The sequence below is a fragment of the Physeter macrocephalus genome, chromosome 14 (genome assembly GCF_002837175.3).
Source record: "Physeter macrocephalus isolate SW-GA chromosome 14, ASM283717v5, whole genome shotgun sequence".
Lineage (NCBI taxonomy): Eukaryota > Metazoa > Chordata > Mammalia > Artiodactyla > Physeteridae > Physeter > Physeter macrocephalus.
In genome coordinates, this window is record NC_041227.1 from 45,972,026 (window position 1) to 45,983,899 (window position 11,874).

Here is an 11,874-nt window from a genome sequence, read left to right on the forward strand (position 1 = left end):
GCCTGTTGGTATGATTGCATTAATTGGAAACAAGGGGTATTTGTTAAACTATGGTACATGCCTATAACAAAATATAATTCTATCATATATGATTTTTTAGAACATATGACAATGTGGAATGTTATTTGTGATCACCTTAAAAAAAAAAACCCCAAAAGTCATATATCTTATAAAACAAGATATACAATATGATCACAGTTCATTTAAAAAACTATATGAAAAAAAAATGACATATGCAAGGGCATATGTATGTGCATAAGACAAAAGGCCTTGTAGGATTTATACCAAAATATCTAAAGCAATGGGCTCTGCTGGGTTAGAGAAGCCTCTCCGGTAGCTGGTAACAAGCCAACGTGAAGTAAAGCAAAAAGGGTCATTTGACATGTAACGTCTAGAAAAGGCAAATCTATAGGGACAGAAAACAGATTGGTGGTCGTTCGGGCTGGGGCAGGAGTGGGGACTGACTGCAAATGAGCACCAGGGGCCTCTCTGGCCCCATGTTCTACAACTGGATTGAGTGATAACTCCATAAATCTACTAAAAACCACTGAACTGTACACTTAAAATTGGTGATTTACAGTATGAAAATTATACCTCCATAAAACTTTAAAAAGGAAGGAGGGATGATTTACTACAAAATGGGATGGATGTAAGGGGAAGCCTTCCCCAATCCTGAGGGGGAGCCTCAGCCAGGCTCAGGAAGAGGCCTCACCAGAAATCTATCTGAAACTGTCTCAACCCTTCCTGTTCTCTACAGACTGGCCCACAAACAAAACAAACAACAAAAAAACGTGGCCACCTAGAGCTCCTGCATGAGCTCTGGCCACGAGAAACGCCCTCACTGCCTTCCTAGCACGGATGAGGTGTCCACCAGCTACAGCCCACCCAGTTGCCCCAAAGGTGAACAATTCCAAGCTGGGCAGCTGCCCTCTGGGTGTCACAACTTCAGAGGCTTTTCCATAATGACCCTTGTGGTTGACTATACTTTGGTGCTTGCCACCCCCCTCCCCTCGGGAACCACATATCCCAGTATTTGTCCTTGTGAAGCGCTCCCTCTGGCGTGGTCTAGGAGTTTGGTCACATCACTGGCTCCGGCTGATGGGTCAGCAGTAAGCACGATGCAAGCAGAGGCTTGAGAAGCAGTTGCAGTGGGGTCTGTCTTCCTGGAAAGTTGGAAGAAGGTTCCTTCTTGGAACCCAGCTACCTTGCCATGAGGCGTTATAAGCAGTCCCACAGGGAGGCGAGAAGAGAACTGAAGCCCCCCGGCCAGCACCCCAGCTGAGCTCCCAGATGACAGGGGCTGCCCCAGTGCCCCAAACGGCACCACATGGAGAGAACCATCCAGAAAACCCTCAGAATCCCAAGAGAAAAGAAACTGCTATGGTGTTAAGTGGTTAGAGTTTGTGGTGGTTCCTTACGTAGAACTAGGTAACAGACATCCTTCGGCCTCTTGGTCATCAGAGAAGTCCTGGTGAGTGTTGAGAAGCGCCACCTGTAACACTGAGTGCCCGGCCCACCTACCCAGGACACCCTGCTGTGCCCCTGGGGAGGCAGGAGCTCTTGCCGGCATCTTACTGAAGGGTGACAGGCAGGCCCTTACTTAAGCTCAGGTCACTGCGGACCCCACTCTAAAAGCCGCTTCCTCAAGGACATATGAACCTAGAAGGCTAAGATGCCATTGTCTGGATACTAAGACCAGGGGTGCAAAGTCTAAGTAGCAGGGTACTGACATATCCTCAGTGAACCTCTCCATAAGACATGTATTTGCGAAGTGAACCCTGCCTGCCTTAACTAAAAGTTAACCTTGCCAGAAACGGGACTTATGTCCATGGTATTCCTGCCCAAGTGCCTACAGAACCTGAACAGGAGCAAAGAGCAGATGCCCCCAAATCCTGGGACACTGTGCAAACCAACTAGCCAGGACGCGTCAGAAATGTCCACATTCACAAAGACTTGGGGACGGTTCCTGATCACAGGAGACAAAAGGAGCCTGACAATTGAATGCGACACGCAATTTTGATCTTCTTTTGCTATAAAGGGCAGTATTAGGACAATCAGTGAAATGTGAATTAGGTCTGTACATTAACAGCAAGAGATCAAGGTTAACTTCCCTGATTCTGCCACTGTACAGCAGTTAGGTAAGAACATTCCTAGCTTTTATTAAGGGTGAAGGGGGCACAGTATCTGCAACTTACTTTTAAATGGTTCAGAAAAAAGTGTGCATGTGCACACACACGTATGTGTACAGGGGGCACAAATGTGTGAAATGTTAACATTTAGGGAACTGGGATGAAGGGTACCTGGGAATTCTTTGTACTCTTGTAACTTTTCTGTCAAGACTGAAATTATGTCAAAATTAAAATAAAACATTTCTAAGATACCGTTTGGTGAGTCATTCCTTTTGAACCTTTGTTCCAACCACCCAGCTGGCTCCAGAAAGGTCTTCCCTCCAGTCTGAACAGGGCTTGTTACTGCTTTTTGGCTCACACACCCCTCTGAACATCTCATGAAGCTTCAGGCCCCTCCCCCCAAAAAACATTCACACTGACACACACCTGCCTTTGCACACGACCACAGACCCTGACCTGGGAGCCCAGCAAGGAAAACATGGAAGGTCAGAGTGGGAAGCGAATCAGCTCTGAATCCAGGCCGCCTGTCAGGGCCCAGGGGCCTTAGGCCATGGGGAGAGTTCCTCCCCAACGTCACACGCCCCACAGGCAGGGAGGGGCCAGCGCCAGGACTGGGGTCCTGTCCTCTGCTTTCTGTCTGTGCGCCCTGGCACGGACTTACTCATCCTCTCAAGCCCACTTTCTCTTCCCTAAAATTGAGGCAACGGTACGACCACCTCATGGAGTCGCTGGGAGAATTCAGAGCTCAGGAACGGGGCTGACATTTTTCCTACTCTTAGCACCTTGTACCTTGTCTGCTCAATGCTGCCTACCCCCGAGCCCACCTGGCTGGGTGCTGGGTGCTGCTCAGGGCAGGCAGTGGCACAGACATGAGGCCCCGCCTCAGGCTTACACCCCAGAGGCCCCAGTTGCCAGCAATTCTTGTTTTTCCTGCTATCCTCTGAGATCAGGCCTTTGCTTTCCATCCCACTTGGAGCCCACTGCCTTTTGCTAGACATACCTTTGATTTAATGTAGCCTTTAGCCACATTCACTTTAACTAGAATACTAGACATTTTGGCCAAACGTGAACATACGAGCAGTATATTTGCTTTTCAGCCGCCACTCACCCTCACCTGGAAGTTCTCTCTCAGAACGACACAAACTATAAGGTGTCAACTCAGAGTGCAGATCGGTCTGTCTTGAAGCCCTGGAGTTTCACTGCGGAGGAAAGTATGAGAGGGCAGGTCTGTGGACACACACACACCGGGGCGCGTACGGGCCGGGGCTCAAACCGCCCGTCTCCCCCAAGTGTCAGTTCTTCCTCGAGCTCTGGGGTGAAAAAATCCATCACTTTAGCCATAAAACAGACACACTCAGATAGCAGAATATAACATACCTGTAATCTTAAGAACCTAAACCTTAAAGGCCAAGCAGGCGGCAGGTGACACAGCCAGCCCTTCCCAGCCTGTTGGGGGTCCCCACAGGGTCAGGTTGGGAAATGCTGGTTTTGACCCTCTGGAAGGGGAGAGGGTGAGGAGGAGCCCAGAAGACTCCTTTTCAGAGGCTGACCATCGCTGCTTTGATCCTGGCACCTGAGTGACTCCGCGTGTCCAGCCAGGGCCTCATGTCGGGGAGGGGAAAGGGAGCCCCGATCCCAGCCAGGTTATAAGAGATAGCAACAGGACAGCTGCAGACTCTTCCTGCGGGGGCGACACACATTCCCCTGGAACGAGGGGATTCAAGCTCCCTCTAAGCACAGCCTCCAGAACAGAGATGCCTGTGGTCCACAGAATACCAATGCAAACTTTTAAATGTGCAGAGTTTTCTAAAGAGTGTTCAGCCTTTTTTGGATTCTCAAAGGGATTCATGTCCCCAAAAGATAAGAACTACTCTCAATTAAAAAGAGTTTGAGGGCTTCCCTGGTGGCGCAGTGGTTGCGCGTCCGCCTGCCGATGCAGGGGAACCGGGTCTAACACCGATTAAACTGCCTTTCTAAAGTAAGTTGCTATTTCTCAGTTCTATTATAATTTGCCTTACTGGTGATATCTGAGGTTCTATGACTGATAAGTTAATAGAATTAAAAAAAAATCAAACACATTTAACGTTCTGGAAAGACAGCAAGTACTTTTAAAAAATTACATGCACAGAGAAAAATTAATCACAGAGAAAGGAGGAAGAGATGCCCCTAGGCAAAAATGTTTCCAAGAGATTTAATTTTTTTTTTTTTGGGGTTGTCACAAGGAAAGATTTTTATTTGAGAACATCGGATACTTCTGGAAATGTTCCTGCTAAATCCAAAAACACCTGACAGTCCAGCTCCAACACTCACAAACCCACCAACAGCCTCGTTCTGCAGACAAGACGGGACCATCCACGGCCGGCTCCCCTCCCACCGCGGCTCACCTCCATCCGGGGCACAACTGAAATGCTAGGCCACTCAGCTACTCCGGCCACAGGAGGGGAGAACGGGACTCCGCCTCCCAGGCCAGGGCCCCGGTGGGAGATGCTCACAGGGGCACAGCTGAGGCAACGTCACACACGAACACCGTGACCAAAGTCAGCGAGTGCCCAAAGGGTCTCCCTGGCTTCAGTGACAGCACAGCCAGGCTGGGACGGGCTGGTGTCCCCTGTGTGATCATCACACCACCCCAGGACAGCACGGTGCCTCTGAAGGAAGCACCGCAGGAACCCTTAACCGCAATCACATTTCTCACACTTTAAACGGAACAGAATCTCTCTCCCCAAGAACATCAGTTTGGACCTTCCTGGCTCGACAGGCTGTCGGGCAAAGGACAGCGTACCTGCCAGTCTTAGTTGACCATGGAGTCCAAGGTGTGGGCAAAGGCCTGTCCAGGAAGGGCTGGACAGCGACTCAGCCGAAGAGGCGCCCACTACTGACGCCACTGCCCACGCCGCTTTCAGCTCAGCTGAGATCAGAACCCACAGTGAAGCGAGCACCTGCCACTGGGGGTCTACTGACATCCCTTCTCTGCAAGCACGTGTGCCCTCTGTGAAGGCGTGCACTCACATCAGCGTCGCAGCCGCAGGAAGAACGCGTGTTTACACTCCACGCTCTCCAAGGGGTAATATTTATCGTAAAAATCTAAAACATATTCTTCTGTCTTGAATCCAAACTTCTGGTAGAGCAGCATAGCAGGGTTGCTCGCTGAGACGTGAAGGGTTACGTCCTTGCCCATGCAGGTCTGCCGAAAGAGTGGAAAAACACGAGGTGAAAACGAAAAAGCCGGAGGGAAAATGAGTGGGTGAAGTAACTTTTAAGTGTAGGCAGTCAGTTACAGAAACCAGAGACACTGGGGCCTGAAGCTGAGACACTGCAGCACCAGCAACAGCAGGAAATCTGACCCTTCTCTGCCGCCACCAAAACACTGCGCCAAAACGTTCAAGACCAAGGAAACAGACGGTAAGCAGGGTGTGTTGTTTTTCTCTTTGGAGCAAAGAGCCAACAGGGATATTTCACTGTCAATTGTTTTATATTCAATTGCATTTAAATACATCAAGCGTATCAATACCAACATCACAACAATCTTGAAGAAACAGAGGACAAGACGAGACATTCTGCTTGTAAAAACTAGACGTCGTCCTGCAAGGGAATCGTAAAAATTCCCTACCTAGACCTTCTAGAAAATATGTTAAATTATGTAGCCAGATATGAAATATTAACATTTCTGTTTAATTATACAACTTGAATACCTTATAGACATTCTGAATCCCAAAGACACTCTCTCATCACTCCCAAACTTCTCAGAACTGAGGTTTCTGCATTTAGCATGGGCCTAATCCTAGGGGAAAAGAGTAATGCTTGCTCTGTCAAGTCTAGGCAAGTTCTTAGATTCTTTAATTAGCTACACAGAAGAAAGTACCCCGAAAGTCACATAAATTCAGAACTTGCTCTTTACTGAGGAGGCACTGAGATCCTGGACTTGATGAGTTCCTGAGATTTTACAATCCCAGGTCAAAGGCACACAGATACCTTCTCTTCCCTGCTTCCCGCACATTCTGCACCCAAATGCATTTTTAGGACAAGAAAGAACTACAAGCACACCAAGGATGATAGTCCTCTTTACGCTGCAAGTTGGCACAGTCCCAGCAGCGCCGTCGCCGAGCACAGCTGACTGTCTGGGTGGTACTGTGTCTGGGCTGGGGTTTATGGTCTGGCCAGGGGCCAGGCACTCACATACAAAGACGGACACTCCTCCTCCCAGCCAGGGAGGCTCAGTAAGGACCGAGTGTGCCACCAGAACATCACCCCTGCCCTATCCACTGGCCCTTGCTGGTGAAGGAGGAGGCAGAAGCCCGTGGCCATCCTGCCAGGAGAGGGTGGACGGGGGAGGTCGGCCCTGCACACAGGGTGGGTGAAGGCGGGGTGTGGCGGGGATAATGGAGACAGCCTCACACTAACTGCCAAGAGAGGAGAGGAGAACGCAATTCCTCGATAGAGGGTTCTCAAGGTTCTCACCAACATCTGGCAATTATTGAGCAAGTTTCATTAAAAACTGGGAAAAAAAAAAAAAACACTGAATCATCTCCATCTTCTATTTAAAAAGAATCTTGCCCACGTGACACACAATGCTCCATATCCAATGGTTTCTAAATAAGCTACCAGATAAATTCTGGGGGAAAAAAAATCCTTGCATGTTTTTCTGGTGTTAGTATATAAATATATGGTCTATTTTCCTCAAAGGTGATACAGATATATCAAAGGATGAATTACTGAGAAGGTTCAGAACAACAGTAAAATTAAAAACAAGCAGCATTAACAGAATGCACATACCACTGATTGACAGTTTTGCTAACAATACTTAAGAACTAAAAGTCACTTCTCGGGCTTCCCTGGTGGCGCAGTGGTTGAGGGTCCGCCTGCCGATGCAGGGGACGTGGGTTCGTGCCCCAGTCCGGGAAGATCCCACATGCCGCGGAGCGGCTGGGCCCGTGAGCCATAGCCGCTGAGCCTGCGCGTCCGGAGCCTGTGCTCCACAACGGGAGAGGCCCGCGTACCGCAAAAAAAAAAAAAAAAAAAAAAAAGTCACTTCTCAGAGTCACCGCGGTGGTGATTCCAAGAGCAGCAGCAGTTACGATACGGATGGTACAAGTGCTTTAGGCTCCCACTTGTGGTACTTTCCTCATTTCATTTACTACACATGTTCACAAACTGATTTCTTTGAAACCTGGGTCTGAGGAGTGACCCTCTTTTAGGGGGTGAAGGCTTCTCTCTGGGTGTTAATAACCTCGTGAGCTACACAGACCTGCTCCTCTTCACTGGCGTTGCCTGGCGCTGGCCTCCTCCTCCTCCAAGCCTTTCAAGGAAGCCCAGAGGCAGGTGGGCAGACAGTGAGAAGAGACAACATACCTGAATCAGATGATAAATCATGAAAGTCGCGATCCCTGCTCTTCTCCACTCAGGATGGACAAACAGAAATGAAATGTACGCTTCGTTGTACTTCACATCCGGGACCATGAAGCCAAAGGCAATGATGACTTTCTTATAGAGGACAACGACGCTGAAGTCCGGGTACTGCAGGCACTCGGACAGGTCAACACCTACGGAGAGAGGCCAGCAGGGTCAGCCCAGGCTCGGGGGCTGGTGAGCAACAGGCCACTCAGTCTGTGCTTTCAGCTGCATCTGCGTGCTAAAACACCCAAACTGGAGACAGAGACATTACCATAGACACCACACATTCAGATCATAAAAATAAAAAAGTAAATTTTAGAAAATATCAAAATTAGCATCGCCTGGTCTACTTCTACATATGTTAAAAGAAGAGAAGCAGGACAGGGTGGGTAGGAGAGAGCATACAAGCTCAGAACTGGACGCACCTAGCATTGCACTCGGCCTCCGGGGCCGCGAGTGCCAGCTGGCGCAACCCTAGCGCCCTGCCTCGGTATCTGCCTTGGGTAAGATGAGAGATACCCAGACCCCAGGGGGCTGAGGAAAGATCCCGAGACCACCCATACACAGAAAACTGACAAGCTCTTTAGTACGAATGCCACATTTTACAACAAAGGAGTAAAATATAACATAATCCATGTTTAACGCTTGGAAGGCACCCAGTGTAGGGGCAGGAGGTAGCAGACACTCCCAGAATGCTCCTTTTAGCCCCATCCCAGCCCGCACCACGTGCACTGTGACATCCTGACAAAATCTCATCCAGCTCCTAGAAGACAAGTATTATTTCCTTTACATTCCAAAGCAGTGCAGTAAAACAGATCTACAAAGAACGTGTTTATATTTAGCAATGAAACTGTGTTCCTTTGATCGATGGCTTCAGAGACAATATGTTAAGGCTGATAAAATCACGAATCACACTGGATTTATTCTGATTTTCAAAGTCTGTGGTTGGGGTATTTGGCTTTTTAAAAACAACTTGGGACTTCCCTGGTGGCGCAGTAGTTAAGAATCTGCCTGCCAATGCAGGGGACACGGGTTCGAGCCCTGGTCCCAGAAGATCCCACATGCCGCAGAGCCCGTGTGCCACAACTACTGAGCTTGTGCTCTACAGCCCACGAGCCACAACTATTGAAGCCCACGCACCTAGAGCCTGTGCTCTGCAACAAGAGAAGCCACTGCAATGAGAAGCCCGCGCACCACAACAAAGAGCAGCCCGCACGCAGCAACGAAGACCCAACACAGCCAGAAATAAATAAATTAATAAAAATAAATTAAAAAAAACAACTTTTGGCTGTGCTAACACTCTCAAAAGGACCAGCTAAATACACAAAGCACACAGAATTATTAAGCAAAAATCACAAGTGTCCAAATACAACCAAGCTACCAGCCTGTGTGGTGCTGATGGACATTACCTGGGATCTAGACACATGTGGAAGCAAAACAGGGTGAATCATTTATTCTGGAACCAGAGACAAACAGGGAAGAGGAACAAACAAAAACACTGTTTATTACTTTAACTGTTGGCTTCTTCTTGACCTTAGGAAAGAAAGAGATGTTTATATTTTAATATTTCTATGTTAGTAGAGACAAACTGAATGAAATCATATAAGGTTTTGGGGGTCATGCGACGTACACTAATTTTAAAAACTGCTAAAGTGAATGACACAGAAAATGGATCTGCCTAGTTTGGGAGGGGAGAACATACCAGGCCAGAAAAACTCCTGACACATGGAGTTTATCGTCGGGATGTGATTTGGCCGGACATAGCAGTAATCAAGAGGTGCGTCCGGCTCTGGCGTCCAGTGAGGGTCACTCCTGTGCAGATGGGAACGAATCTGGGACAGCAGCTGCAGTTTGGGTGGCTTTGTTTCATAATCACGCCTCCAGAACCCAGAAAATAAACAAACTGAAGTCAAAAAAAATACCCATTACTCCCAGCCATTTGATTCACGAAACTCTTTGATCTGCTTGAAATTTTAAATTAATTTGCACTACTTTATATGGCAGCTGACTTAACAGCTACAATACATTTCTGGTATGAAATTTAAAATTCATCCTATCAACATTCGTCAGACCCAACCCCTCAGTACCTGCCAGGAACTCTACTAGGGCTGGTGAGCCTTGATGAACAGAATGGGGAAACAGAAACAGCATCCTAATTCAACGCTCTGAGTGCTGGGACACAGGACAGAGCCCAGGAGAGGAAGGCCCAACCCTGCCAGGACAGCTGGGGACCAGGAGGTAGAGGAGGCTCGCATGCTGCTTCCCCACGTCTGCCCGGGAGGGCGGGGCTGTGCCAGGAGGACCGCATGACTGGGGGTTGCAGAGCAAGCATGGCCAGCAGAGACAACTGTCAATTACGCACAGCCCAGCGCTGGGGCCTCTCCGGCCAGCTCGGCGTCCAGGGCGCTGCCTACACAAGGAGACTCATCAGCAGTCCACATACAGGCCCGACTTAGACATCATCCCATTTTTTCATTTCACAGACCACTAAATATATATACAACTTTGAAATTTAAAACAAAACAATGAGTATGATAATCATAATGAAACCTAACAGAGTTAACTTATCCTTGTCTTTTATGTTTCTTTCAAAGGGCCATCATTTCTGTAAAAATGTACAGTTGAAACAAGCCAAGGATGAGACTGGACACAGAGCACAGACTCGGTCCTTGCTGATGCTAGCTCACAGGTCTTGGTCTTTATTCGCTCCAACGGGGGAACAGGGCTTGAAAACCACAAACATTACTCCCTGCAACACACTCGACATCACAGCTCTTATCTGTATACCTGATGTAAGGCTTTAGGATCCGAGAAGTGTAAGGGCTGACAATGCTCTGGTCCACAGCCATATCTTCCGACCCCACCAAACGGTACAAAAACTTCGTGGTCTGGTGCCGAAATCCTTTCCTGGATGGCAAGGCAGTCTATGAGAAAGACATGCTAGTTATATAAAAATAAAATTACTCAAAGGATTGGTTTAATTTCCACAGAAAAGTAGTACTTACAACATTTTTTTTATGTGTCAGAAAGTAAGTCTTCCCACAAGACTTAACTGGAAAGCTCAAAGTTCAATATAAACTTCATAGGTACCTTTACATAAAAATGGATATGAAAAACTAATCCCGGTTTAATAGTTTAAAAGCAAAATAATTTTTAAAATTTTAAAGTTTTGTAAAGATTTTTAAAAGAGATTTAGACAGGTGAAATGCAGAATTGATCCCTGGATTTACAGCCTCTCCAGATTTCATGTTGTCTATAAAGGCACAGTCAATCCACTCATCAAATGTTCACCAGTCCAAGCATCGGGGGGAGGGGTAACACACATAGGCCTCCTATCTCATGAGTGGTCTCTGTTATCACAGGACGGTGGGGGTCAATCACTGCTGCATCTGTATGTGGATCTATTACAATATGTCTCTACCAAATAAATCTGACAAAAGTAGGACTGATGCAGATTATCATCCCTAAAACACAGCATGAGCGGAGAGGCCCGACCAGAGGGTCAAGGGGGACGCAGTCCTACTCCTCCAGAGGATGTCCCCACAGAAGGGCTGCAGACGTCTGCTCTCCAGACACTGCTGCTCCAGGGCCCTCGGTCATGTCGTAACAGACCATGACAATTAGGGTTTTAAAGCAAAGAGCTCAGATGGAAAGATTAAAAGGCACATTTATAAAGTGGCTTGCCAAGGGTTGGATGAAGTTTAGAAACCTGAGTTGTTTCTGTAGCAACAGCTTGCTCTTAGCATAGAAAATAACTTTGTTGGAAGAAAAGCAAGAATTCTTTCCTTAATAATTTGCTCTGATTACTTTCCCAAACCGGACACCAAAACTTTCAAAGGCCAACTCTGAAATTCTTCCAGGACTTTGCATTTCAAAGTGAAATTCAAAGTTGTGGTATAGAGTTTCCAAATATGGCCCAATGCTTCCTCCTGTGCCTGCAGGTACAAGTGTCTCCCCATATGGAAAGGTGGAGTCAATGTCCCCTCCCCTGGAATTCTGGCGGGCCTGGGACAGGCTGGACCAGTCAGAACATGGCATAAGTAACATTCTGGGACTTCTGAGCCCAGGCCATAAGGGAGCCGGCGGCTTCCACTTCCTCCCTCCTCGACCCCAGCTGCCACGGTGCCCAGGCGCAACCACTGAAGGGTTGGCGGCCACATGGAGACAGACTCTGGAGGACCCAGCTCCCAGCTGAGTGGAGCCACAGGGTGCCTCTTCCTTCAGCACATGAAGGAGAAGAACACCCAGCTGAGTCAGTCAACCCACAGACTCAGAAGAAGAATTAAATAGTTACTGTTGGGCTTCCCTGGTGGCGCAGTGGTTGAGAGTCCGCCTGCCGATGCAGGGGACACGG

The 11,874-nt window shown here is 48.0% G+C and overlaps 1 protein-coding gene across 3 annotated transcripts in view; it reads right to left on the reverse strand.

Moving 5' to 3' along the window:
- Positions 1-3,261: 3,261 nt before the first annotated feature.
- Positions 3,262-11,874, reverse strand: part of KAT14 (lysine acetyltransferase 14) — a 32,481-nt gene continuing 23,868 nt past the window's right edge. Inside the window, exons 7-11 of one of the 3 annotated variants that reach the window (XM_007110256.3) lie at positions 10,308-10,444; positions 9,223-9,398; positions 7,479-7,669; positions 5,139-5,313; positions 3,262-3,328 (exon numbers count right to left, since the gene is read on the reverse strand). In XM_007110256.3, the coding sequence (XP_007110318.1) occupies positions 5,140-5,313; positions 7,479-7,669; positions 9,223-9,398; positions 10,308-10,444 (678 nt within the window). In that variant the 3' untranslated portion in view covers positions 3,262-3,328; position 5,139. Of the gene's footprint in view, positions 3,329-4,342; positions 5,314-7,478; positions 7,670-8,929; positions 9,054-9,222; positions 9,399-10,307; positions 10,445-11,874 lie in introns of those variants that run through there. The other 2 variants (XM_028498198.2, XR_008619434.1) reach the window with 2 other exon arrangements.